General features: G+C 46.4%; 1 protein-coding gene across 4 annotated transcripts in view; it reads left to right on the top strand.

Moving 5' to 3' along the window:
* Serinc5 (serine incorporator 5) overlaps positions 1-23,264 on the top strand; it is a 100,892-nt gene that overhangs the window by 25,303 nt on the left and 52,325 nt on the right. The window contains exon 1 of one of the 4 annotated variants that reach the window (XM_045133445.1): positions 11,928-11,989. The exons of the other annotated variants lie outside the window; for them this stretch is intronic. Coding sequence (XP_044989380.1) covers positions 11,957-11,989 — 33 coding nt within the window. The 5' untranslated portion in view covers positions 11,928-11,956. Of the gene's footprint in view, positions 1-11,927; positions 11,990-23,264 lie in introns of those variants that run through there. 4 annotated transcript variants of the gene reach the window in all.

Genomic DNA, 23,264 nt, shown 5'->3' on the forward strand with positions numbered 1-23,264 from the left:
GCGGCTTCTGGCTGGAGGCTTTGAAAAGCATGACGCAGTAAATTATTTCCTTACAACAGGGGGAGGGGAAGGGTGAGGGCCGCCACAGAACTGGCTTCTTGCAGCCAGAGGTCCAGTGAGCTGTTTCCCTGCAGTGATGATGTGTCAGACGGTGGGACTCTGCTTGAAAAGAAGGGTGGCGCTCTCCATCGCGGCTCTTCATGCTTGGCTTGAGGCTATTCCCAGAGTGCTGAGTCCACCCGCTTCTCCTCAGCCTTGTTCTTCCATCCATCCTCCCCGTGCGGACCTCGGCAAATTTTGGGGAGTAATGAAAACCAGCTACTCGTACACAAAGCCTGGGGCTCCTGACCAACAGTATGTCTACTCTAAGGCCCGGTGCAGCGGCTCACGCCTGGAACCGCAACTCTCAGGAGGTAGAGGCAGGAGGATTGCAGCAAGTTCTAGGCTAGCCAGGGCTACATGGCGAGACCCTGACTCAAAATTTAAAATAAAAGGAAAGGCTAAAGGAAGCCAACCTGGGAAATATTGAATCATCTTAAAAAATATCCATTATAGGGCTGGAGAGATGGCTTAGTGGTTAAGGCATTTGCCTGCAAAGCCAAAGGATCCCGGTTCGATTCTCCAGGACCCACGTAAACCAGATGCACAAGGGGCACATGCATCTGGAATTCATTTGCAGCAGTAGCTGGAAGCCCTGTCATGCCCATTCTCTCTCTCTTTCTCTTTCTCAAATAAATAAATAAAATATATTTTAAAAATATACATTATACATAGAACCATTTTGTTATGAGCATGTAAGGACCAGCATATGGTCCAGGGACAGTTTAGATAAATAAGTTTGTTTTTCTTTGTGTGTGAGAGTAAAATTGCAAAGTCAACCTTTGTAAGCAAAAATCTAAGAAAAAGCTGAGTACAATGACATAGTAAGAGATTACCAGAAGGTGTGTGTGCAACCCTAGATAAGTAGTGGAAAATACAAAAAACCCAGCTGCTTAGCAGCCGTTGTCCCAGTCCTCCCGACACTATGACTGACTGAACGGTTGCTCAGCGGTCCGGACTGAGACCTCCGCGAGACGCATCACTGATCCGAATTCATCTGCCCGACACGCTGTCCGAACGACCCAGACGACTGAGACTCGCCTTGAAAACTGCGAACCGAGAGAAAGTCGGAGCACGGACCCCGCGTCGCCAGGTTGTGACGTCAGAAATCTCACAGACTGAGTCTCGCGTTGAGACCGAGTTCCGCGATATTGCGTCTCAAGTCTCGCGATATCAGGTTGTATACATTTTAGACTCATTAGAAATATTCTTGTGTTAGTAGTGATGAATATAATTTGGATATATATTATATTAGCTATAATATTAGTTGTGATAGTTTGGACTTGCTTGTGTGTGACTTTCATCCCAGTAAACTCCTTTGCGAGTACACCAGCGTCTGAGTATTATTGACCTTCGTGGGCGGAATCCTCTCAACCAATCATCTTTGAGAGTGCTCGCGACACATTTACACATGTAAATGTAGTGCATCATATAATGACTAGATGATACACACAAACACACACACACACACACACTTACATGATAGTTTGTTAGAAGAGAGTCAAGAAAAGCTGCAAAGTCATGATGAAAGCTGAGTCCTGCACAGGAACATCAGTGGCCAGGGTCACACAGGGCGTCCCTGCGGCCAGTGCTGTGTTCCTGTGGCCAGTGCTCAGCATCCCTGGGGTCAGTGCTCAGCATCTCTGGAGCCAGTGCTGGGGCGTCCCTGTGGCCAGTGCTCAGCATCCCTGGGGCCAGTGCTCAGAGTTCCTGTGGCCAGTGTTTGGCGTCCCAGGGGCCAGTGCTCAGCATCCCTGGAGTCAGTGCTCGGTGTTCTGGGGCCAGGGCTCGGCGTCCCTGGAGTCAGTGCTTGGCGTCTTTGGGGTCAGTGCTCGGCATCTGAGGAAGTGGCTGTGCATAGACATTGCTTAACATCCTTGCTAACTTCAGTCTGTGTGGACATATTGCCCCATCTTCATGACTGGGGATGCAGTCAACTCCCCAGATATAGATTTCTTCCTGGTTTGGTCTGTTTTTTTTCTTTTGTTGTCTTTTGAGAGCTTAGAACTGCAAAGCCAACTAAGTCTGCTTCTAGTTCTCCACGGAACTTGACAAAAATAAGCCAGGTAGAGGGCTGGAGAGAGGCTTAGAGCAGTGCTCCATTTAGGCAACAGAGTTAGTTGTTTTGTTTTATATCCCAGCTTGAGCATCTACTAGGTAAATGACTTTAGATAAATTGTTTTACCTCTCTATATCCATAGTTTTCCAACTGTGTAATGAATATAATACCATTACTTACTGAACAGCATTGTTTCCATTGTAATATCATCCCTGAGGGCTGGGGGAGGAGGTGGTGGTGTATGCTGGGTGTTTAGGAAGCGGGTTTGTAGTAGCAGATTTAACTCATTTTAAAAAATGTTTTAGCTACTTATTAGAGATGAGAGAGAGTGAGAGAATGGGCATGCCAAGGCCTCCCTCCTGCTATTGCAAAAGAACTTCAGATGCACGTGCCACTTTGTGCACCTGGCTTTACATAGATGCTGGGGAGTTGAACCCAGACTGTCAGGCTTTGCAAGCAAGCATCTTTAACCACTGCCATCTCTCCAGCCCCTGATTTAACCCATTTTTTTTTTTTTTGCATTAGGATAGAGACTGAGGTTGTCAATATAGTTGCACATCTGGTCTGAACCCATGGTTTTGTTTATTTTTATCTGCATGTCCACCATGTACGTATGATCCAGTTCTCTTAGCTGAAGTACTGAGGTGTCAATAGAGCTACAGGAAAAGAGTTGCTCTTCAAAGGGGAAGCTGGGGTAATAGCTAAGCTGGCTTTCTTGCAGTGTTCTGTCTGGATGTGGCTGAGGAAGTGCCATGCACAGGGTTGCTTTGATATGAGACAAGAAATTGGTTAGGGAAGCCACAGCTCTCGAGCTAAGATTGAGCCGTTTCTAATATGAACTCTTAAAAAACTAGATGTTGAAAGATCTATAAAATACTTTCTGTAAACTTTACAAAGTGTTTTATAGCAGACTTAACAACTTCAGAAACACATGAAGCAATTTTAGTTCCTAAAGTGCTGGGAATTTGCCTTTGGGGACACTTTGTTCCTGGTCAAATTAACAGGTGTTCCAAGTCCTGTTTTATTCTGGAAGTGGAGTTGGAGAAATGCCCACACTTGCATTTCACCTACAAGCAGTAATGTCCAAGCAAATAATTTAAAAAATATTATTTGAAAGTTTTAAAAACACCTCTTTGTACTAAAGGGATGATAGTAAATTAGATGTTAAGACTTTAATTTTCAAAAATTTTTTTTGAGACAGTCTCACATAATCTAGACTAGCCTCAAACTGGCTACATAGACAAGGACGACCTTCATCTTCTGATCCTCCTGCCTCTACCTTGTGAGTGCTGGGCTTACAGATGTGCACATCACACCTAGTTTGTGCAGTACTGGGGATCAGACCCATGCTCGGCAAGCACTCTACCCACTGAGCCACACCCCTTATCTGTTTTTTCTTTTGTTGCCTAACTGAAGTTCATGAAGATTAAGTCTTATTTTCTCTAAGAGTTTCATATTTCATAGCTTTAGCTCTTACACTTAGACCTCCGAGGAAGCATCTGACTACATTCTTCTACATATGGATATTGAGACCTAGTACCATGGGTTGAAGTGACTCTTTTTTTCCTGTTGAACAATCTTGGCCAGATTAACCGACTCCAGACACTAAGGTTTACCTCTGACTTCTTAGCGTTCTTAATTTTTATTTTTATTTTGGTTTTTTGAGGTAGGATCTCACTCTAGCCCAGGCTGACCTGGAATTCACTATGGAGTCTCAGGGTGGCCTCGAACTCATGGCAATCCTCCTACCTCTGCCTCCCGAGTGCTGGAATTAAAGGCGTGCGCCACCATGCCCAGCTACTTTCTTAATTTTTGAAAACTGTCCCCTGGAGGACCTTATGTATAGGGGACTGGCAGTCATCAGCTGGGAGACTGCGTTTTGTTTTGGGGACTGATACCATTCTTTCTTAGATGATCAAGCCATCTCTTTGTATGATCCTGAAGTTAAGCACTCAGAGATTTGGTAGCAAATAACAGATTAGCTGGTAAGGTCTGACCTGAAAGGTACTGATGTTTACACATGTCACAACATGTAAATACTGTGGCTTTCATCATCCAAGTCATTCATATATCACAGTTAGATTGTCCCTGAGTCATGGCATCATCAGGACTAAAGTAGACTTCCTCACTTTGGAAGATCATCTCTAGGCTTCTATTTAATCTTTTCATTTATTAAGCAATAGCTTAATTGGAAAATGAAGTTTAATTGGCATTTTAAAAATAACTACTGATTTCTTCACGAGTGTGATTTCCATCTCCTTTTCCCACATTCTGTTTGGTAGTTTGGTAGGGCAGCTAAGGAGGCTGGCTTTGAAATCCCTCTAAGGTCTGGCCCTGTCCCCTGAAGAGCTCTGGCCCTGCGCAAGTTGTTTGCAGGAGCCCTGGTCTCCCACTCCCGCAGTGGGAGGATGATGGCGACTCCCGTGCAGGCTGGGAGAGACCGCCCACATGCCGTAACCTCTGTCGCAGGACTTGCAAGCTACTGTTGGAGAAATGAGTGGTTGCCTTTGTTTTAGTTATCTGTTTTGAGTGGTTTTAAAACTGCCCAGTGTCCTTTGGAAAAGGACAAATGACTTAATTGGTAAACAGAAGTGCAAAGCAGAGTCGTAGTGTTTTGAGCAGATGCTCGGAAGGTGAGGGCCCAGCCAGTTCCTGGAGAGCAGGTTATCTTGGCAAGAGGAAGGGCATCCTTGCGAGTCTTGTCCTCTGGGATTTCTTTGAGTAATGGGAGAGAGCTGGCCACCAGGTAAGTCTCCCTCACCACGAGGAAATGAGACACTGGTGCTAAATGGCTCAGATCCCAGCCTGTGAGGCACTAAGAATATTGGCGGCTGACATTGTTGTGACTGAGATGGCTTGAAAGCATTGTCATTGTTACGATGTAAGAAGTATTATATCTCTGCTTCATGCTTGAGGCCGCACAGATAGAAAGTAACTGAAAAACCCTGTATTGAGGTCTAGGGAGATTCATTGAGTAAAATGCTTGCTGTACAAGCAGGGTGTTGGATTCCTGGGGCTTTCTAGCTAGCTTGTCTAGCTATATTGGTGAGCTCTGGGTCTGTGAGACCCTATCCTAGAAAAATAAGGTGGTGTAATTGAAGATGACACTCAACATTTGCACATGTATATGTACAGCACATATGTGTGCACTTGCACATGCATGTGCACAAATACTTACACATGGACACACACCATAAACACATACACATGCCATCACACCCAGCTTATTCAGTGCTGGGGATCAAACCCAGGTCTTCCTGCTGCCAAACGCTCCATTCCACCAACGGAGCTATCCCTCCAGCTCTACAGAAAGCTTTCGCAGTGGCCCTTCTGGACATCCACGCTGGCCCTCCGTGAAGTCCGGGTAGGGAAGTATAGCGTTAGTGGCCTGTTGTGCCGGCCTCGGGTCTTAATGTGTCTGCTATAGGGGGCTTTTTGTTTGATTTTTTTGAGGCAAGCCCAACAGACTGGCCTTTTTTTTTTTTTATGAGAGAAAGAGGTGGGGAGGAGAATTGGCATACCAGGGCCTCCCGCCACTGCAGCTGAACCCCAGATGTGTGCACTCTCTCCATGTGCGATCTTGCTCATGTATCACCTTATGTGTTTGGCTTATGTGGGATCTGGGGAGTAGAAAGAACCTGGTCCTTAGGCTTTGCAGGCAAGCTTAACCACTAAGCAATGTCTCCAGCCCTTGTTTGATTTTTATTTTTCTCTGTGGGATTAGGTAGAGGATGGGTCAAAAAGTGCACTATGGAAATTCTTGAGGTAAAGCTGATTTTTTTTTTTTTTTTTTTTTTTTTTTTTTGGTTTTTCGAGGTAGGGTCTCACTCTGGTCCAGGCTGACTCTGTCATTTCAGTGTGGCCTTGAACTCATGGCAATCCTCCTACCTCTGCCTCCTGAGTGCTGGGATTAAAGGCGTGCGCCACCACGCCTGGCTTAAAGCTGATTTTTTAAGTCAGGTTTTGGTCATTCCTAAAGTGGTTCTATAATAATCATTTAAACTTTCAGTGACTTAGGTGATTGTGACAGCTATGTCATAGGGCTGTGGTAAAGATTAAGTAAAAACATGAAAGTACTTTAGTGGGGAGCCTTGAAACAGTGGACGTGATCAGGATAGTAGGTTACTATTGTGTATGGGCAGAGGGTCTCCATGGCTGCCCATTTTCACCTATTTTTGTCATGGTGACAGCTCCGTGCCACCCCCATGCTTTCTTTAAGTCATAGAGGATGCCTATGGGTAAGGCATTTGTCTATAAAAAACACATTCTTACTTAATTAGAACCTTAACTCTCAACCTTGTTGGTCTGGGTGGGATACTCCTTGGAAATCATGTTCCTTGTTACTGTGTACCACGACAAGGTTAGAGAGAAGATTTCTATGTGACTTTATAGCCAAATATTATGGTGTCCTTGAAAACTCAGGCGTATTTGTTCATCTAAAATGCAAGCTAAATATCATTTAATTTCTAATTCCCCATTAGTATTTGTGTCATGTTCTTTGTGTTTGCCATCTGCCCATATATAATTGGGAGCAGGTGGTGAAAGCTTAAGGAAAATTTATGGGATTAGGAACTGAAAATTAAGCCATTTGTGTGTATATGGTAAAATGTAGGGTTTATTATTGTTCAGGTGTGGTGAGGTCAGCATACTAGGGGACAGTTGCAACAACAACAACAAAATGGCTTTTATACTTCCCAAGAGGCAAGGATACAGCACAGCACAGCACACAGCTACCTAGCAGGTGACGGGGTGGCTGTGAGAGCAGAGGAACCAGGACAGCCTGGGAATGCGCCTTCACTGTGGTTTCCCTGAGATAGAGCAGGCAAGGCCAGGGGTGAGTAAAATGACTCAGTGGCTCTGGTTGTGTTGTCTGGCCAGAGCCTGAGGTGTCTGGGCAGAGAACTTTTGCCTCTTGGAGTCTAGGAGTCACATAAAGGGTTGGTTATCGGGTGTGGACTCTGGAGGTTGTGCCCACGGGGAAAGAGCTTACTATGTATGCCAGCTTCCACTGGCCCCACAGAGGGATGCAGAGGGATGCCTCTCCTGGTTCAGCAAGTCCTGATTCCAGGGAGCTGTATCAGAGAAGGGGAGAGCACTGGTTACATTCCGCTCCGGCATGGTCACGATTGGCTCTGGGCCCTGACCCTCATGTAGCGTGAGGAGCTCCCACTTAGAGCTTCTCAGACCACACCTTTGGGTTGGGCTACAGTGTGGTCCATTTGGTTCTTACAGGGCACACTCTGTTTGGGGACATTGTTTCAGACACTTGAGTGTCCTTGCAGATTCTGAGCTTGTAAGGTTCAGTGAAACACTGGCCCTCTGCTGAGAAGTCAGCTTCAGACAGTGATCCACTGCCAGCCCACAGGCCACATCTGGAGCACCAGGAGCTCAGGCGCTCCTCTGCTTCTGCTGTGTTGTTTGTGTTTGTTCTGTTCTTGGTGGATCTCTTCCACCCTTATCCAGGCTGCTCGAGGCTCAGGCTCTGGCTCTCCCCTGCTGTGCGGGCCCAAAAGCCTCAGGGTCGCCAAACCTCTGCCTGCTCACTGGAGCAAGCTAGGCTTACCCGCCACCAACATCAGATCAGCACACCAGTGCTTTTCCATGGCTTTACTCTCTTGCCTTCACTACCCCAGCTCCCTGTCTACCCCACCCCCTGCCGGCCCAGGCCCACAGAGGAGGGTGGTCCTCCTTCAGAGGTGCCTCGCCCAGCCATCTTGGCCCAGCCTTGCTTCCCTCTTAGCCTCCCTGAAAACCAGCACGTTGGTTTCCCTGGGAGAAGGAAGAGAGGGTGGGAGGGAGGAAGGGAGGGAGGAAGGAAGGAGGGATGGACTGATCCAGAGTCTTCAAAGGCACCCTTGCTCAATCCACATCACTTCACCAGCTGACTGGGGAAATACTGGGTTTGACTGAGCAAATAACAGTAATTAAGTTCTGTTTCCTGAACTGCCTCCCTTGGGCCTGTTTGTCTTACAGCCCAATAATAGCTCATCAGTGCGCGTCGGCCTGCCTTGAGGCACGCACGTTTGACTTTGATGCCGGGGTGCCGGCTTTCATGTCAAGAGCTAGAGAAGAGGGGACAGTGGGACCATTCCAGTGTGAGCAATGGCGACAGTGCCCCAGAGGAAACCACTTTCAGACCCCCTACTTTCTTCTGTGGCCTGATGAACAAAAAGCAGGAAAGGGAGCCGGGCGTGGTGGCGCACACCTTTAATCCCAGCACTCGGGAGGCAGAGGTAGGAGGATTGCCATGAGTTCAAGGCCACCCTGAGATGACAGAGTTAATTCCAGGTCAGCCTGGAACAGAGTGAGACCCTACCTCGAAAAACCAAAAGAAGAAAAAGCAGGAAAGGAAAGGTTGGGAGATAGTGGAAGACCCCATTTAAGGTCATTTGCATTTCTGTTGGCTTTTTCCATTTGGCACATGTGTGTGTGGGTTTGAACCCAAGGTCTTCAGGGCATCCTGAGCAAGTGTTCACCTCCAGCTAGGCTCTGGCTGGCTGGCTTTCTTTTTTTTTTTTTTTTGGCTCTGGCTTTCTTTGCAAATGTATCTTAGGAACATGAACAGGCTTCCAAAGTTGGAGATGCGAGAGGAATTGCATGTATGGGATAGCTGTGTACCAGTGGTGCCATCAAGGTGGCATATCCCTCAGCACAGGCATCCTCACAGAGCCTTTCTAGGGTTGAGCACCCAGCTGGCCTTGGAATGAGGACCTGGTTCAGAAGTGGGTAAAGGGTGCTGAGGCAATTCTGGGTGTCTGGGCAGCGCTGTAATGGGAACAGGCAATGGGATTGTGGTTTTTGCTTGCAGGAAGAGCCAGCACAGATTCCTTCCTTTTCAGCCACATGTGGGAGGAGGTGGGTCTGGGGATGAAAGAAGAGGCTGTCCTAAGGTTGTGAGGACTGCTGAGTGATAAGGTTAACTGGAAAAGTGTTTTCTCAGCTGTGAGAAACCCCTGCAGCTGCCGCTTTGGCTCTCAAGCCGCCCAGCAGGTCTTTTCGCGTCCCCATGACCTTTCTCACAGAGAGGAGTGCCCCAGAAGGACGAGGGCAAACCGTGGGAGGACGTGTGGCCCTCCCCTCCCCTCCCTGTCCCTGTCCCTGTGCTCATCCCAGGGGCAGTGGTGCTTTCCCAAAGAGGCCTGATGCCTAGTACAGCTTTTCCCATTCATGTTTTTGTTTACATGAAAATGTTACCCTTTTACTGGGTATTTAGTGAGTCCTACAGAGTGTGGAATCCTGACTGCTGTGGACAAGCCTGCGTAGGTGTGCAGAGCCCTTGCCACAGGACTAACCTTGAGAGAAAAACGTCACTGGGCAGAGGGTAGAGGTGCTGTTTTGAACAGTGACCTCTTCTGTAGTGTGCGGCAGGGAAGTGGACAGAAGCTGACCCTACATGTAAGTTGGGTGTGGGGTTAAAAGTAGCTGTGGGTGAGGAATTTCTTTCTGTCTGCTTCTCAGAAGGTGGGACAAGAAAGTTCATCATGGGTGGGCAATGATCATGGCATGGCCTTAGCGGTATGAGGTCACTCTGTTTTGTGGCCACCCCGATGTTAGTGCTTTGTTCTCTGATTTCTCATTTTAACTGTTGTGATGAAAACTTTCCCACATGCACTCGACACTTACACACGCTGGTAGTTGGAATGTATGGTCCCATAGGCTCAGGCTTGAGTCGTGAGTCTCCAGTGGGCAGAGCCCTCCTGGGGAAGAGGTGTCACTGAGGCAGATCTTAAACCCAGCCCGAGGTGTGTGGATGTTGGAACGTTGGTGGTTTTGTAGTACTGCCTGTTTGATGGCATCTCTTTTGCTATTGACCCGGGGGAGTAAGCCAGCTTCTCCCACCGTTGATGGCATTCTCCTGGATCTGTAAGCCAGAAATAAACCCTTCCTCCCATGAGCTGCTTTTAGTTGCATGTTTGTCCCAGCAACGTGGAGCTGACTGTAACAGACACTTTGGACGGCAGGGTGTTGTGTAACCCTACCTGTCGTGACTTCATGTGACAGTTTTGAGTGTCTGTCAGTATGTTGTGCTGCAGTTAGTGATGTGTGGGACCCAGGATGCTTGCCGTGGGCTCTCCCTGTCCGCCGATGTCCATCATTAGATGGTCCTCGAGCCAAATCACCTCATCTCTCTGGGCCTGGGCCTTCTCAGGAAAATGAGAGCACTGGACTGGATCTGAGACTTTCCTCCTAGATTCTCAGATGTACCCCAGGTTTGGGAAAAGCTCCTGGATGCTGAGTTTGCTTAAAATCACCAGTATGTCAGTCTCGTGAGGGCAGGGACTGTCCTGCCAGCTCCGTGAACTAGCTGCTTCCTAGGGAGCACTGGGCACCACTTGCCACGTGAGTGTCTTGCTGCTTACGGTCCAGACTTGTGTCCTACAGGGAAAGCAGTGCTCTCCCTGCGAAGCTTGAAACGGGCCCTCTCGCGCCCTGACGTCCTCCCCACTGTAGCTCTCCGATCATGAAGGAGGCCACTCTCGTCCTCTCCCCTGCCAGGGCCGACTTTCCCATCTCTCTGGCTCTGGCCCTGTTGCCAGCCTGGAGAGCACTCTGTGGCTTGGCAGGGTTTGGGGGCTGGGTTGGCACTTGCAGCTCTTGGAAAGGGCTTGCCAGATTTCTCCATTGCAGTATAATCTCCATGACACACTGAGGCAGATTTGGGGTTCAGGTTTCAGTAGTTAGCCGTTGATAAGCCATTATTTATAAAGTAGGATAAAGAAGATTCCCTCCTCTGACCTTTGAGGAGAATCTTCAAAACTAATTAAAAAAAATTTTTTTGTTTTATGTTTATTTATTTATTTGAAAGTGACAGACAGAGAAAGAGGCAGAGAGAGAGAGAAAGAGAGAGAGAGAGAGAGAGGGAGGGAGGGAGGGAGGGAGGGAGGGAGGGAGGGAGAGAATGGGCGCGCCAGAGCTTCTAGCCACTGCAAACGAACTCCAGAATCGAGCCTCAAACCGGGGTCCTTAGGCTTCACAGGCAAGCGCTTAACCGCTAAGCCACCTCTCCAGCCCCAAAACTAATTTTTAACAGTGCTTTCAACTTGTTTCCCATTTCATCACTCTTTTGAATTTCATGGTTTCATTATCTTTCACACTTTTTTTTGAGAAATTGAGTATAACTCCCCTTTGTCTGGAGCTTCCCCCGGAGTCTGTAAGCCAAGATGAACCATTTCCCCTCACAGGCTGCTCTTGGTCAGGTGTTCTCAGCCAGCAGTGCAAAGCTGACTGCAACACTTACGTACGTGCAAATGATTGTGCACACAGCCTTGCTTTCTCTTTAGAGGTAATAAAGGGACAAAGGAAGATTCATTTAGCTGGAACATGTGGCTAGTGGCGTTTCACACACAAAACGGCCTTTCCCGTGTTACTGGAGTGTCCTGTGGGCTCAGACCAGGGTCCAGAGTAGCAGGTGCAGCTGCCTCACTCCGTGGTGCTTGCTCTTAGCCCTTAAGTCAGCGGCTCTGAGCTGAGGAACAGCCGCTGGGGGTTGCGTGGGAGGAGGAGGGTTGCAACTGGGTTCGAGCAGGAGGCGGCCAGGGGCACTGCTGAGCAAGTGTCAGAGCATGGGAAGGTTCCCACAGCGAAGGACAGCACTCCAGCTCCAGGAGTGCTACCCTTGAGGAACCTTGTTCTTCGTGACTACCTTCCAGGATGTTTCCTGTCGACCCTCCAGAAAGAGGTGGGATCTGTTTACCTTAGCTTTACACTTCATAGCATCTCTCATCAACCAACCAGAAGATACGGCTGTTGTCCATTCATAGGGCCTGTGGTCAAGACCCAGAGTGAACACCTGTAACCATGGACAGGGAGTCTGGATTGGTGGCTCAGTGGGTAAGGATGAGTACTGCATAAGCCCACGGATGGGGTTTGACACCCACATAAAAACCTGAGTGTGGCCACAGGTGCCTGTAAGCATAGCACCGAGGGAACTGGAGGTGGGAGGACCACGGGATCCTGCCGGTCGTCCCGTCTAGCTGAAACTCAGGAGCGCCATGTTCAGAGAGACCCTCTCTCAGTGATAGAGAAGGATACATGGAGTTTCCTCTGGTCTCCACACGTGTGAACATGGAGCGTTTGCATCTACTCACACGTGTACATATACCACATGCACCAAAGAACAAATGGAAAGAAAAAGTGAGTAGATACTAAGCCCTATACATATACTACACTTTTCCCTATATGTAAGTATTGGTAGAGTTTAATGTGTACTAGGTGCAGCAAAAGTTTAACAATAATAATGAAATCGAACTATTCTAACAACACACTGTAATAAAACTTATTTCTGACTTATGACGTCTTATTCCTGGAATTTTCCATTTAATACTTTTGAAGTTTGGCTAAAGTGAAACTGTGAACGAAAGACAGGGTGATGTGTAGAATGACAAAGAATCCGACTGCTGTCTGAGAACAGAAAACTCAGTAAACATCCTTCTGGTGTTGAAAGTAACCCTAACTGCGTGAGGAAGCAGCTTCAAAAACAAGCGCAGCTCTGTCCAGGGCCTCGTGGGAACCCCAGCACAGGTGCTGGCTTTGTGTCGCCCACAGCCTTCCTTCCCAGCTTGCACTTGGTCTTAGTGGCCAAGGGCACTGAGTTGAACCTTGGCTCTACTTTCTGCAGAACCAGTGTGTTCTGGAATACTAAAATCTGAGTGAGAAACCACCTACTAGAAGCCCCTCCGGCCACCCTCAGCGTCCTGCTCACAGCGGTGCAAGCCACTGTGCAGGGCTGTGGCCTGAGGGGACTGCTCAGCTGGACAGGGAGACTGCAGAAGTGCAGATAAAGGACATGTGAGAGTTCATTTCTGATTTCATCTTAAACTGCTTTAGATTCTGCCTAGTGTAGGTCTGTTAGTATCAGCTGAACTCTAAAAATAATACAAGCGTATAGACAGACATCTACCTACCTACTTATTTTTATAGTTCTGGAGAGCCAAACTGAGGTCCTTGCATATACCAGACAAACTTGTCCCTGCAGAGCCATATCCCCAGCACTTTTTCTTTGTGGTTAAAAAAAAAATAAAGCCACATAAAATTTCACCATCTTCACCATGTTTTTTTTTTTTTTAAAGAATCTTTTTTTTTTTTAAATTTTTTATTTATTTATTTGAGAGCGACAGACACAGAGAGAAAGACAGATAGAGGGAGAGAGAGAATGGGCGCGCCAGGGCTTCCAGCCTCTGCAAACGAACTCCAGACGCATGCGCCCCCTTGTGCATCTGGCTAACGTGGGACCTGGGGAACCGAGCCTTGAACCGGGGTCTTTAGGCTTCACAGGCAAGCGCTTAACCGCTAAGCCATCTCTCCAGCCCCACCATGTTTTAAGTGTAGTAATTTCTATGGTTTTGTATCTCGTGACTACGACAACGCACTCTGGTTTTGCCCACTGATTCATTTCACAAATATTTGAGTGCTTACCACGGATGGAGCAGGAATGCTGTCGTGTTTTCTTTCCAAACAGAAACTTACAGTAGTGGTTTTCTAATTATAAGACGTGTATGTCACGGAGTTTGGAATCACTCAAAATCCTGCAGCTCTTAAGTCCTGGTGACTATCAATGTGTTATCCAGTATATTATTTTTGTTGTCTTTATAGATCTGTGTTATGTTTCTCTCTCAGATGCTACCACACTCTGTACTTACTGTTATTGAAATTGTTATTAACTGCTCTCAGTCAATACAGTGCAGGTATCTTTCCATCATGGTGAGTTTTCCTTATATCCCTGGAACAATTATTTCAGTGTCTGCATTAGATTCTATTTATTTAATTTCATCTTTTGGTTTTCCAGGCAGGGTCTCGAGACGCTCTAGCCCAGGCTGACCTTGAATTCACTAGATAGTCTGAGAGTGGCCTTGAACTCTCAGCAATCCTACTACCTCTGCCTCCCGAGTGCTGGGATTAAAGGTGTGTGCCACCACACCCATCTGGCTAGCTTCCTTTCTTGTCTTAAACAAGTAAATGGTCATTTTTTCCAGATGTCTTGTTTTCTTGCCTGGTGAGCTCAGAGACAAGGTCTCTGGTTCATTACTGTGTTCCCAGGGACAAATGCTGCTCGCAGAGCGCATGCAGTCTAATAAATACCAGCTGCGTGAGTGAGTGGCCTCACATTTCCACAGAATTGGAGACTGTGCTTTCTTTTTATTTTTTGGGGGGGACGAGTGGGTGAGAGAATTGGCACGTCAGGGCCTCAGCCATTATGAGTGAACTCCAGATGTTTGCCACCTAGTGGGCTTGTGTGACCTTGTAATTGTGTCACCTTTGTGTGTCTGGCTTACGAGGGAGAGTTGAACACGGGTCCTTTGGCTTTGCTAAGTCATCTCTCCAGCCCCCAACTGTGCTTTCAAATAGGGCAGGTTTTGGTGGTGAGGCAGGAAGCTTGGTGCCTGAGTAGCTGAGCTGCTTGGCACAAGTTTCAGAAGGCTTCAGGTCCCTGGCAGCTAGGCGTTGCGTGCGAGAGGACGGGGCACAGAAGGGTGGCGACTTCTCCAGACAAGGTGTCTGTTCGCTCTACGCACAGGGCAGGAATGAAACATTCTTTTTTGTGCTTACTACTTCAGTCACAGCCAGCCTCCCTCTTGGAGGAAACCAAGACTTGAGGCCAGTGGGATGTACACTGTTCACTCGTATATGCAAGTTGGAAGGAGAGCAGAGTTCACCAGGTTTAAATCCTCTGCCATTACCAGCTCCTTGAGCCCTGACCTCATTTCCCTCCCATAGGGATGGTAAATGAGGATAATAACAATAGTTGTTGTTGGACTTTGCAGAGAATAAGAGATTAGTAAGTATTAACTATTGTTAGCTAATAATATAGCTCAAGTTAGCTTCAGCAGGTTGCCCTGTTATTGTTTGTATGGGATAAATCCTTTGGAGGCTCTCAAACAAGCCAACACCCTAATGTGTGTAACGTGTGTTAAGTTTTCTAAGGCATCATCATGTGTGAATTAGGGACTACCTGTGATTGCATCTGGAACACAGGAGTTAAGCCTGCTTGTTACCACAAATGCCACTGTGCAGAGACAGCTGTTGAATCAAGAATCAGATGGCCAGCCATCTGCAAAGCATGTGGAGCTACCATCCTGAAGAAACCACCCCAGGGCTGGAGAGATGGATCAGCAGCTAAGGCACTTGCTTAAAAAGCCAATGTACCCAGGTTCAATTCCCCTCAGTACCCACATAAAGCCAGATGGACAAGGTGGCACATGCATCTGGAGTTTGTTTGCAGTGGCTAGAGACCCTGGCGTGCCTATTCTCTCTCTTTATCTGCTTTTCCTTCTATCTCAGTCTCTCTCTCAAATAAATAAATAAATATTTTTTAAAGAGAAAGAACGAACCCCAGTATCACATCTCCAGCTGGTAGTCTTTATTTGCTTAGTTATTTAATTTTTATTTTATTAAGCTGGGTTACATTTTCACACAAGAATATAATATATATTGAGCCCACTCTCTCTGTTCCCTGCTGCTCTCTGTTCTTGCCCCCACCCAATTAGTTGCTTTTGTTTCACTAGACATTTTTGCATCTACTGTCACGTCATCTGCAAATACATGGTTTTGAGTCTGTATATAAAATCTAGAACCCACAATTGAGAGAAAAATGAGAATTTTGGCTTCCTAAGACTGATTTGACTTATTTAATATGATTCATTCCAGTTGCATCCATTTTCCTGCAAATGACGTAACTTCATTCTTTTTTATTTTAATATTTTATTTATTTATTTATTTATGTGAAAGAGAGAGAGAGGGAGAGAGAGAGAGACAGGATATGAGTATGGGCATGCCAAGGCCTCTAGCCACTGCCAACGAATTCCAGACTCATGTGCCACTATGTGCATCTATCTGGCTTTACATGGGTCCTGGGTAATCAAACCTGGGTCCTTTGGCTTTGCAGGCAAACACCTTAACCACTAAGCCATCTCTCTAGTCCCATAACTTCATTTTTCTGTAGTCTAGCTGGCAGTTTTTTTAAAAAAAATTAAGAACATACTTGTATGAATACATCATGTGTTGGAACCATCTTATCCCTCCTCCCTGCCTCCATTCCACTGGGGGCCCTCCTCAGTGGGGTTGCTGGTATTCCCCATGGGATTGTGATTTATGCACTATCGGAGCAGCAGTCAGTTATTGGGGAAGGTATGATGTCCCAACCTGTGGCTCTTACCATCTTTCCACCCCTCATCAGCAAAATTCCCTGAGCCATGGTGGGTGAGTTTTAAGTCTGCTTCAGTGATGAGCTCTTAGGAGCCTCTGGATCTCTGTTTTGGTATGTATTGAGTATCCTCAGAGTCTGCCTCCTACCCAGTAGCACTGATTGTCAGGCTCACCATGGAAGCAGCACTCTTGCTGGTCTCCCCACTTCCTCTGTGGCTTCATCTGGGCCTTGACTGAGATGTGAGGGGTGGTGCATATCCTCCGGGCTGGTTCCTTTCTCAGTGTATACCCTCCCCTGATGGCAAGTTTTGTATTGAGGGGAGCAAAGAGCCATCCTGGAGCTCAAGCTCTTTCTGTTTTATGATGAATATTTGCATTGAATGCTTGATGTTGTAGCCCTGGTCAGGTGGTCACCATGTTCCTGAGATTCTTGATGTCCCCTCCCCCCCTTGTCCCCCTTTCTTCCCGGAATTCTAGGCTCAGGCACTTTTCAGACCAGTCTGTTAGCAACTGCTGTTATCAAGTCCATCTGGGCCTGCAGTGTTCCTCAGACTAAACAGGTCATTAATAATGCGTATGTGACAGGTTATTAATACTGTGCATGTGCAGATTTCTTCCTGCAGCATGGAATACACAGTGTGACTCTGTGTTTCCTCATTCCCCTAAATTACAGTGGCACTAGTGATACAGAAGACATACCTCCAGTGAGCGTTCAGAAACCCACCACTCTTGTGCAGGTTTCAGGGAAAGACAGTACTTGGCAGCATGGTGGCACCCTTACCCCACCCTGCTGCCCTCTTGCAGTGGATAATATGTGTATGAGCTCAGTGGGGGACTGTTTCTGAATCTGAGATGGAGGAAATAAGCAGCTGAAGGGACCAAACTGACGCCATGACAGGCTTTACTAATGTGCTGCCCTTACTAGGCCTAAGTTTCAGTTTCCCAGAGAGGTAGTCAAGACTTCTGGGAAAAACCTCAAGCAAAGAGCGGGCTGTTAATCAACAGTGACCCTGACATGTGGCTGGGGAAGATGGCCGCCATTCTGTGCCCTGGGGGCTGAGGCCGGGGAAGATGGCCGCCGTTCTGTGCCCTGGGGGCTGAGGCCGGGGAAGATAGACGCCATTCTGTGCTCTGGGGGCTGAGGCCGGGGAAGATGGCCGCCATTCTGTGCCCTGGGGGCTGAGTCAGCTCCTGGAGACGTATCCAAACGTGTCCCTTTCACCCCAGCCAATCAGAGACGAACAACTGTGAGTGCTGCTTGCCTAGCCAATCATGTCAGATTACCTAGCCCGCTTGGAATTCCCCTAGTTGTCCTTAAAAGGAGCCTGCGCGCTCCTCTCGGGTCACTGTTCTGTATGACTGGTTGAACCCTGCATGCTGGCTGATTCTACAGAATAAATGCTTTTTTCACATACTACTTGAGTCTGGGGTCTTTCTTCAGTGATTTTCGGGCCCTTACACAGCAACCTAGTGGTTGTGGGTCCCGAGACTCAGTGGGCATTGCTGTACAGAGCAGAGTGAGTGGTCGTGCCCTCTCGGCTGGCCCAGCGGACTCAACGACACCCTGAAGCCTCAAAGGAACAGAGTGGGAAACGGCCCCCCAAAAGCTAGGTAGCATAGTGAGCTGTTGAATGATGCAGAATCTAAATGTACTTCAGGACACAGCATCATCTGAGCTCTATTTTATGACTGAAATACTTGCTTTGCTTACTTGATTCTATAGCCCCAGTAGGATACTGGCACCTGAGCCTGCCTTCTGGCAGTTCTGGTATTTTTAAAAATATTTTTATTTATTTATTTGAGAGAGAGAGACTGATAGAGAAAGAGATAGAGAATGGTCATGCCAGGACCTCTAGTCACTGCAAATGAACTCCAGACACATATGCCACCTTGTGCATCTGGCTTACATGGGTCTGGGGGAATTGAACCTGCGTCCTTTGACTTTGAAGGCAAGTGCCTTAGCCACTAAGCCATTTCTCCAGCCTCAGCTTTGGGTTTTTTTTTTTGTTGTTGTTTTTTTTTTTGTTTTGTTTTTTGAGGTAGGGTCTCACTCTAGCCCAGGCTGACCTGGAATTCACTATGGAGTCTCAGGCTAGCCTCTAACTCACAGCGATTCTCTTACCTCTGCCTCCCAAGTGCTGGGATTAAGGTGTGTGCCACCACGCCCTGCTAGCTTTGGGTTTTTTTTTTTCTTTTTAAATATGATCCGCTTTGTTTTATTAGAAAAATACTCAAGCAAGGTCTACAATCACTGGTCAATTCAGAAAGACTTACAAGAACATGAGGCAATAAAATAAAAAATACAAACAATGTATCTGAAACACTTCTATTTGGCAATTTTTTTTTAACAAATTTTAAGAAGAATAAAAGAGACTGCAGGTTACTTTGCAGACACAGAATTAATTAAACAATTGATGAAGTGCTTACAGCAAACCAAGACACAAAAAAATTATAATACATTTTTTTTTCTTTTTAAAAATAAAATCACATTTGCTACACCTCATAGGGACAAGATCTTATTAACCAGCCGTCCAGAATGTCTTATAGTAGCAGTACTTTTATCTGCACTTCTTTAAATCGAAATGACTCAGTTCATGTATATATTTCTTCACCCCATCATTAATGATTAAAGCCTCCTATATTTTTTTATTTTTTAAAGCAAATGAGAAATGACTTATGCATCGTAGAATGTTTACGATTTTGAAAGCAAAGGCTTAATTCTATATTTTTGTCTATTCTTTCTTTCAAAAAATTAGTGTAAAAACTGTTGGTTTTTCTGTCATTGTAGTAAGGTGAAAACTCCTCAATCACGAGTATTTTCTGCAGTTTGACTGCATATAGCCGTACTTTACAATACGTCTTTCCAACAGTAAGGAAATAATTGATTTCATGGTCACTGTCAGAAATGAGTGCCATTATTGTCTTATAGATATAAGCCCTCCCTCCGAGACTTTCTGGAAGGATGTTCAATGTGTTCTGTTCTTATAGACATTAACAGTAGTACATAGTCCCTTAAGTCTGCAAGACATTATTGTTAGAGAAGGTGCTTTCTTAGGGTTCCTCTGGCAGCACGAGTGAGCTACAATACCCTTCAATATTGTTTCTACCATATATATACATTTGACTTTCATGCCTCTAGAAAACATCTACAGTACATTTCATAATATAAAAATACATTACAACTCGGCTCAGTTATTTACAAGCATGTTCTATTATCTCTATGCAACATTTGTTTGATACAATACTAACAAGTTATACATAGTTTCGTTTCTGTAAAGTTAAAAAAAATTCATATGGCTTCTTGCTTACCATAGCTTTGGTATTTTTTTTAAATTTTATTTTTATTTATTTATTTACTTATTTGACAGAGAGAGAAAGCGAGAGAGAGAATGGGTGCGCCAGGGCCTCCAGCCACTGCAAACAAACTCCAGACACGCGCGCCCCCTTGTGCATCTGGCTAACATGGGTCCTGGGGAATTGAACCAGGGTCCTTTGGCTTTGCAGGCAAATGCCTTAAGCACTAAGCCATCCCTCCAGCCCAGCTTTGGTATTTTTGAGGACCTTTCTGGCTGCTGCCATTTGTCAAGAAGCAGTACTTGCGAGATATATACATTTGCCATCTCAGCTCCACTAGACCTTCCACGTTTACAGAAGTCGGTATTGAAGGAAAGATGGTGTGAACATTGAAGATGTCTTTCCCTTAAGGGTTTTGCTTAGTTTAGGCACAAAGCCAACAACCTCATCTACCGTATGTGTTTCTCATGTCACTGAGGTGCTTATACTTTCCCAAACCCAAGCACGGAGACTAGAAATGTGACCTAAGTTTGGGACCACTGTTCTTGTGATAGAAGTGTCCTGCTTGCTTTGTCTTCTTAATTGGAACGGAGGGCACATGATGCTGGAGCCCCTGCGAGGCCTGTGCAGTACCTGTGACTGAGTGACAGGCCACCATCAGGCCGGCATCCACGGGCCGCCGCAGTGGTGCTCCTGCTGTTGGGGGTGGGTTCCAGGTCTTGGGCTCTACGCGTGATCCACGTTCTCCTGTACTGCTCTGGAGCTGACTCTGTGCCTTCCAGCTACCCTGTTTCCACTGTCTGAGACTTTATGCCTGTGGACATGTCCCAGTACCTCTTGCGGAAGGTCAGGAACGTGACACTGATCCCGCTTCTCTCTCTTGCCAGGCTTTTGGTGGAGTGTGCACCATTGCTGCCTGTCCTCTTCTGGGACACCTGTCCTCAGGATGCTCCTGGCACAGGGCTCTAGGCTGTCACTGGCATCGTCTGTCTACCTGGGCTCCTTAAATTAGGGGAAATCCAATTCCCAGGGCTTCCTGAGGTTAGAACCCTTGCTCCCCAGTTCTCAGACCCCTGGCTCTTTCCAGCAGCCTGGCTCTTGGGCTTGTTGTGAGCTTCCGAAGTGGAAGTCAGGCCTTTGGAATGCCACAAGGTTGGAGCTGGGGGAGGACTCCCGTTAGATAGTGTGCTGTGCTTACTCAGTGACGCCTTCGGGCTTTTCCTCCTAATGCTTTCTGTTTTGGTTGCTGTTGCCCATTGGGAGTTCCAGGTAACGAGGGTTTCATGATTTCCACTTTACAGAAGCAACTGGAGTTCTAGCTCGTGGTTCTGGTAACCAGTTTCTGGAAGGCCTCATTAGTCCTTGGAAAGTTAATTCTGCCATTACTGGCCAGGAAGGATACTGGCCTTCACTTTTTGTGGAATGCATGTTTGGAATTCTTAGACAAGAGAAGGAAAAAGATAAGACAAAGAGTGAGTGGAAAGTCCATCTTAATGAGCAAGCAGCTGGCTTAGCTTTTCAGTTTAATTTTTTTTTTTTTTTTTTTTTCCAGGCAAGGACAAAGCACCTTCCATTTAGAAAAGACTTTGTTGTTCATGCCCAGAAGTGAGATAGGGGCAGTGGAAAGGGCTGCTGGAGTGAAAGACTTTTCTTTATGATATGTTTGAGGGAGGGAAAGGTCTTTAGAAGGAAAGAAAATCACATAAATAAGCCAGGTGCTGTGCGGCTCATACTGGATGCCTGCAAGCCTAGCACTTGGGAGCCTGAGGTAGGGGAGCACTGCGAATTTGAGGCCTGCCTGGGCTAGAGTAAGACTCTGCCCTAATAAAAATAAAAATAAAAAAGGGGGAAAAAGAAAATTACTAAAGTGCACATGTGCAACTGCTTTTTTTCCCTAAAATATTTATTTATTTGAAAGTGAAGGAGAAAGAGAGAATGGGCACACCAGGGTCTCCTGACACTGCCAACGAACTCCAGATGCATGCGCCACTTTGTGAATCTGGCTTTATGTGTCTATTGGGGAATTAATCCTTGGCTGTCAGGTGCCTTTAACTGCTGAGCCATCTCTCCAGTCCTGCAAATACATTTACAGCAAACAGTATCTTCAAGCCTCATTACTTTTCTTGTCAGGTCTCTCTCTCTATTTCTTTTTTGATCTCATGTAGCCCCACATGTATGTGTATTACTCCACATTGATATTTGCACATGTATGGTATATGTGTGTGTGAGTGAAGGCCAGATGTTAACATTGGCCATCTTCCTTAATTGCTCTCCACCTTAATTAATTAACCAATTTGTTTATTTACTTTTGAGACAGGACTTTTCATTGAACCTAGAGCTCACCAATTCAGCTATACTAGCTATACTATACTAGCTAGCCAGCAAGTCCTGGGGATTATCATGTTTCCATCCCCCCCACCTTACACACTGGAATTATGGCATATCGCCACAGCTGGCTGTTCCATGGCTGCTGGAGATCCGAATTCTGGTCCTCATACTTGCACAGCACTTTACTCATTGAGCCATCTACTCACTCTTTTATTGCACCTTTAAAAAGGGGTTGGGGGCTGGAGAGATTGCTTAGCAGTTAAGGCACTTGCCTGCAAAGCCCAAGCATCCATGTTTGACTCTCCAGGTCCCAGATGCACAGGGTGACACAAGCATGCAAGGTCGCACATGCACACAAGGTGGTGCATGCGTCTGCAGTTCAATTGTAGTAGCTGGAGGTCCTGGCTTGCCAAGTGTCTCTCTCACTACCTCGCTCATTCTCTCATACAGAAAGAAATCTGACCACCTCCTGGGTGGCACACTCCACCTATCTCAGCACTGAGAAAGTGGGGGCAGGAATAAGAGTTCAAGGTCATTCTTGGCTCCCTAGTGAATTTGAGGTCCTGAGCTATGTGACTTTGCTCCCCCTCTCCCTTGCTAGAGTAATATGTAATGTGGTAAAAACTTGAATGATAAGAAGTTAAGAAGATGTCATCTTTCCCTCCCTACATCTAGGCCCATTGTACAGGTAATCAGAGTTAGTGGTTCGTGTCTTCACACACACCTTCATGGACCCATGTGCACACAAGATGGCATCAGAGCATATGGACTATGTTAATTAAGTGGATGTGATGGTTTTAATTATATGTCCCCATAAACCCAAGTATTTTGAATGCTTAGTTCCCAGCTGATGGCAATTTGGGCTGTAGAGTCTTGCTGGAGGAGGTGTGTTGTTGGGGAAGGGCTTAGAGGTGCTACAGACAGCTCCCATTTGCCAGAGCTCAGCTCACTCTTCTCTGGTTCGCCCTGCTGTGGCAGAGGTAATGTCCAGCCTCTGTTCATGTCATGTGGTCCCATTATGGAGCTTCCCCTCCAGACTGTAAGCCAAAATAAATCTGTTCCTCCTATATGCTGCTTCTGGTCAGGTGTTTGTCCTAGCAACGAGAAAGTAACTATAACACTATAACCATGTGAATTAAACAGAAATGTGATCTCTTTCTTCCAGAGGCTAGATGTTCCAGAGCATGACGTTGATAGTATGTTTCTTCTGAGGCTGCTCCTTGGCTTACAGATGGCCCCTTCTTGGCTGTCCCTGTGGGGGTCTGTGTCCTCATCTGCTCTTCTTGCAAAGACACCAGTCACTGGGTTAGGAGCTATCCCCCGAGACCATATTTAAACCTTA

The sequence above is a fragment of the Jaculus jaculus genome, chromosome 14 (genome assembly GCF_020740685.1).
Source record: "Jaculus jaculus isolate mJacJac1 chromosome 14, mJacJac1.mat.Y.cur, whole genome shotgun sequence".
NCBI classification, from domain to species: domain Eukaryota; kingdom Metazoa; phylum Chordata; class Mammalia; order Rodentia; family Dipodidae; genus Jaculus; species Jaculus jaculus.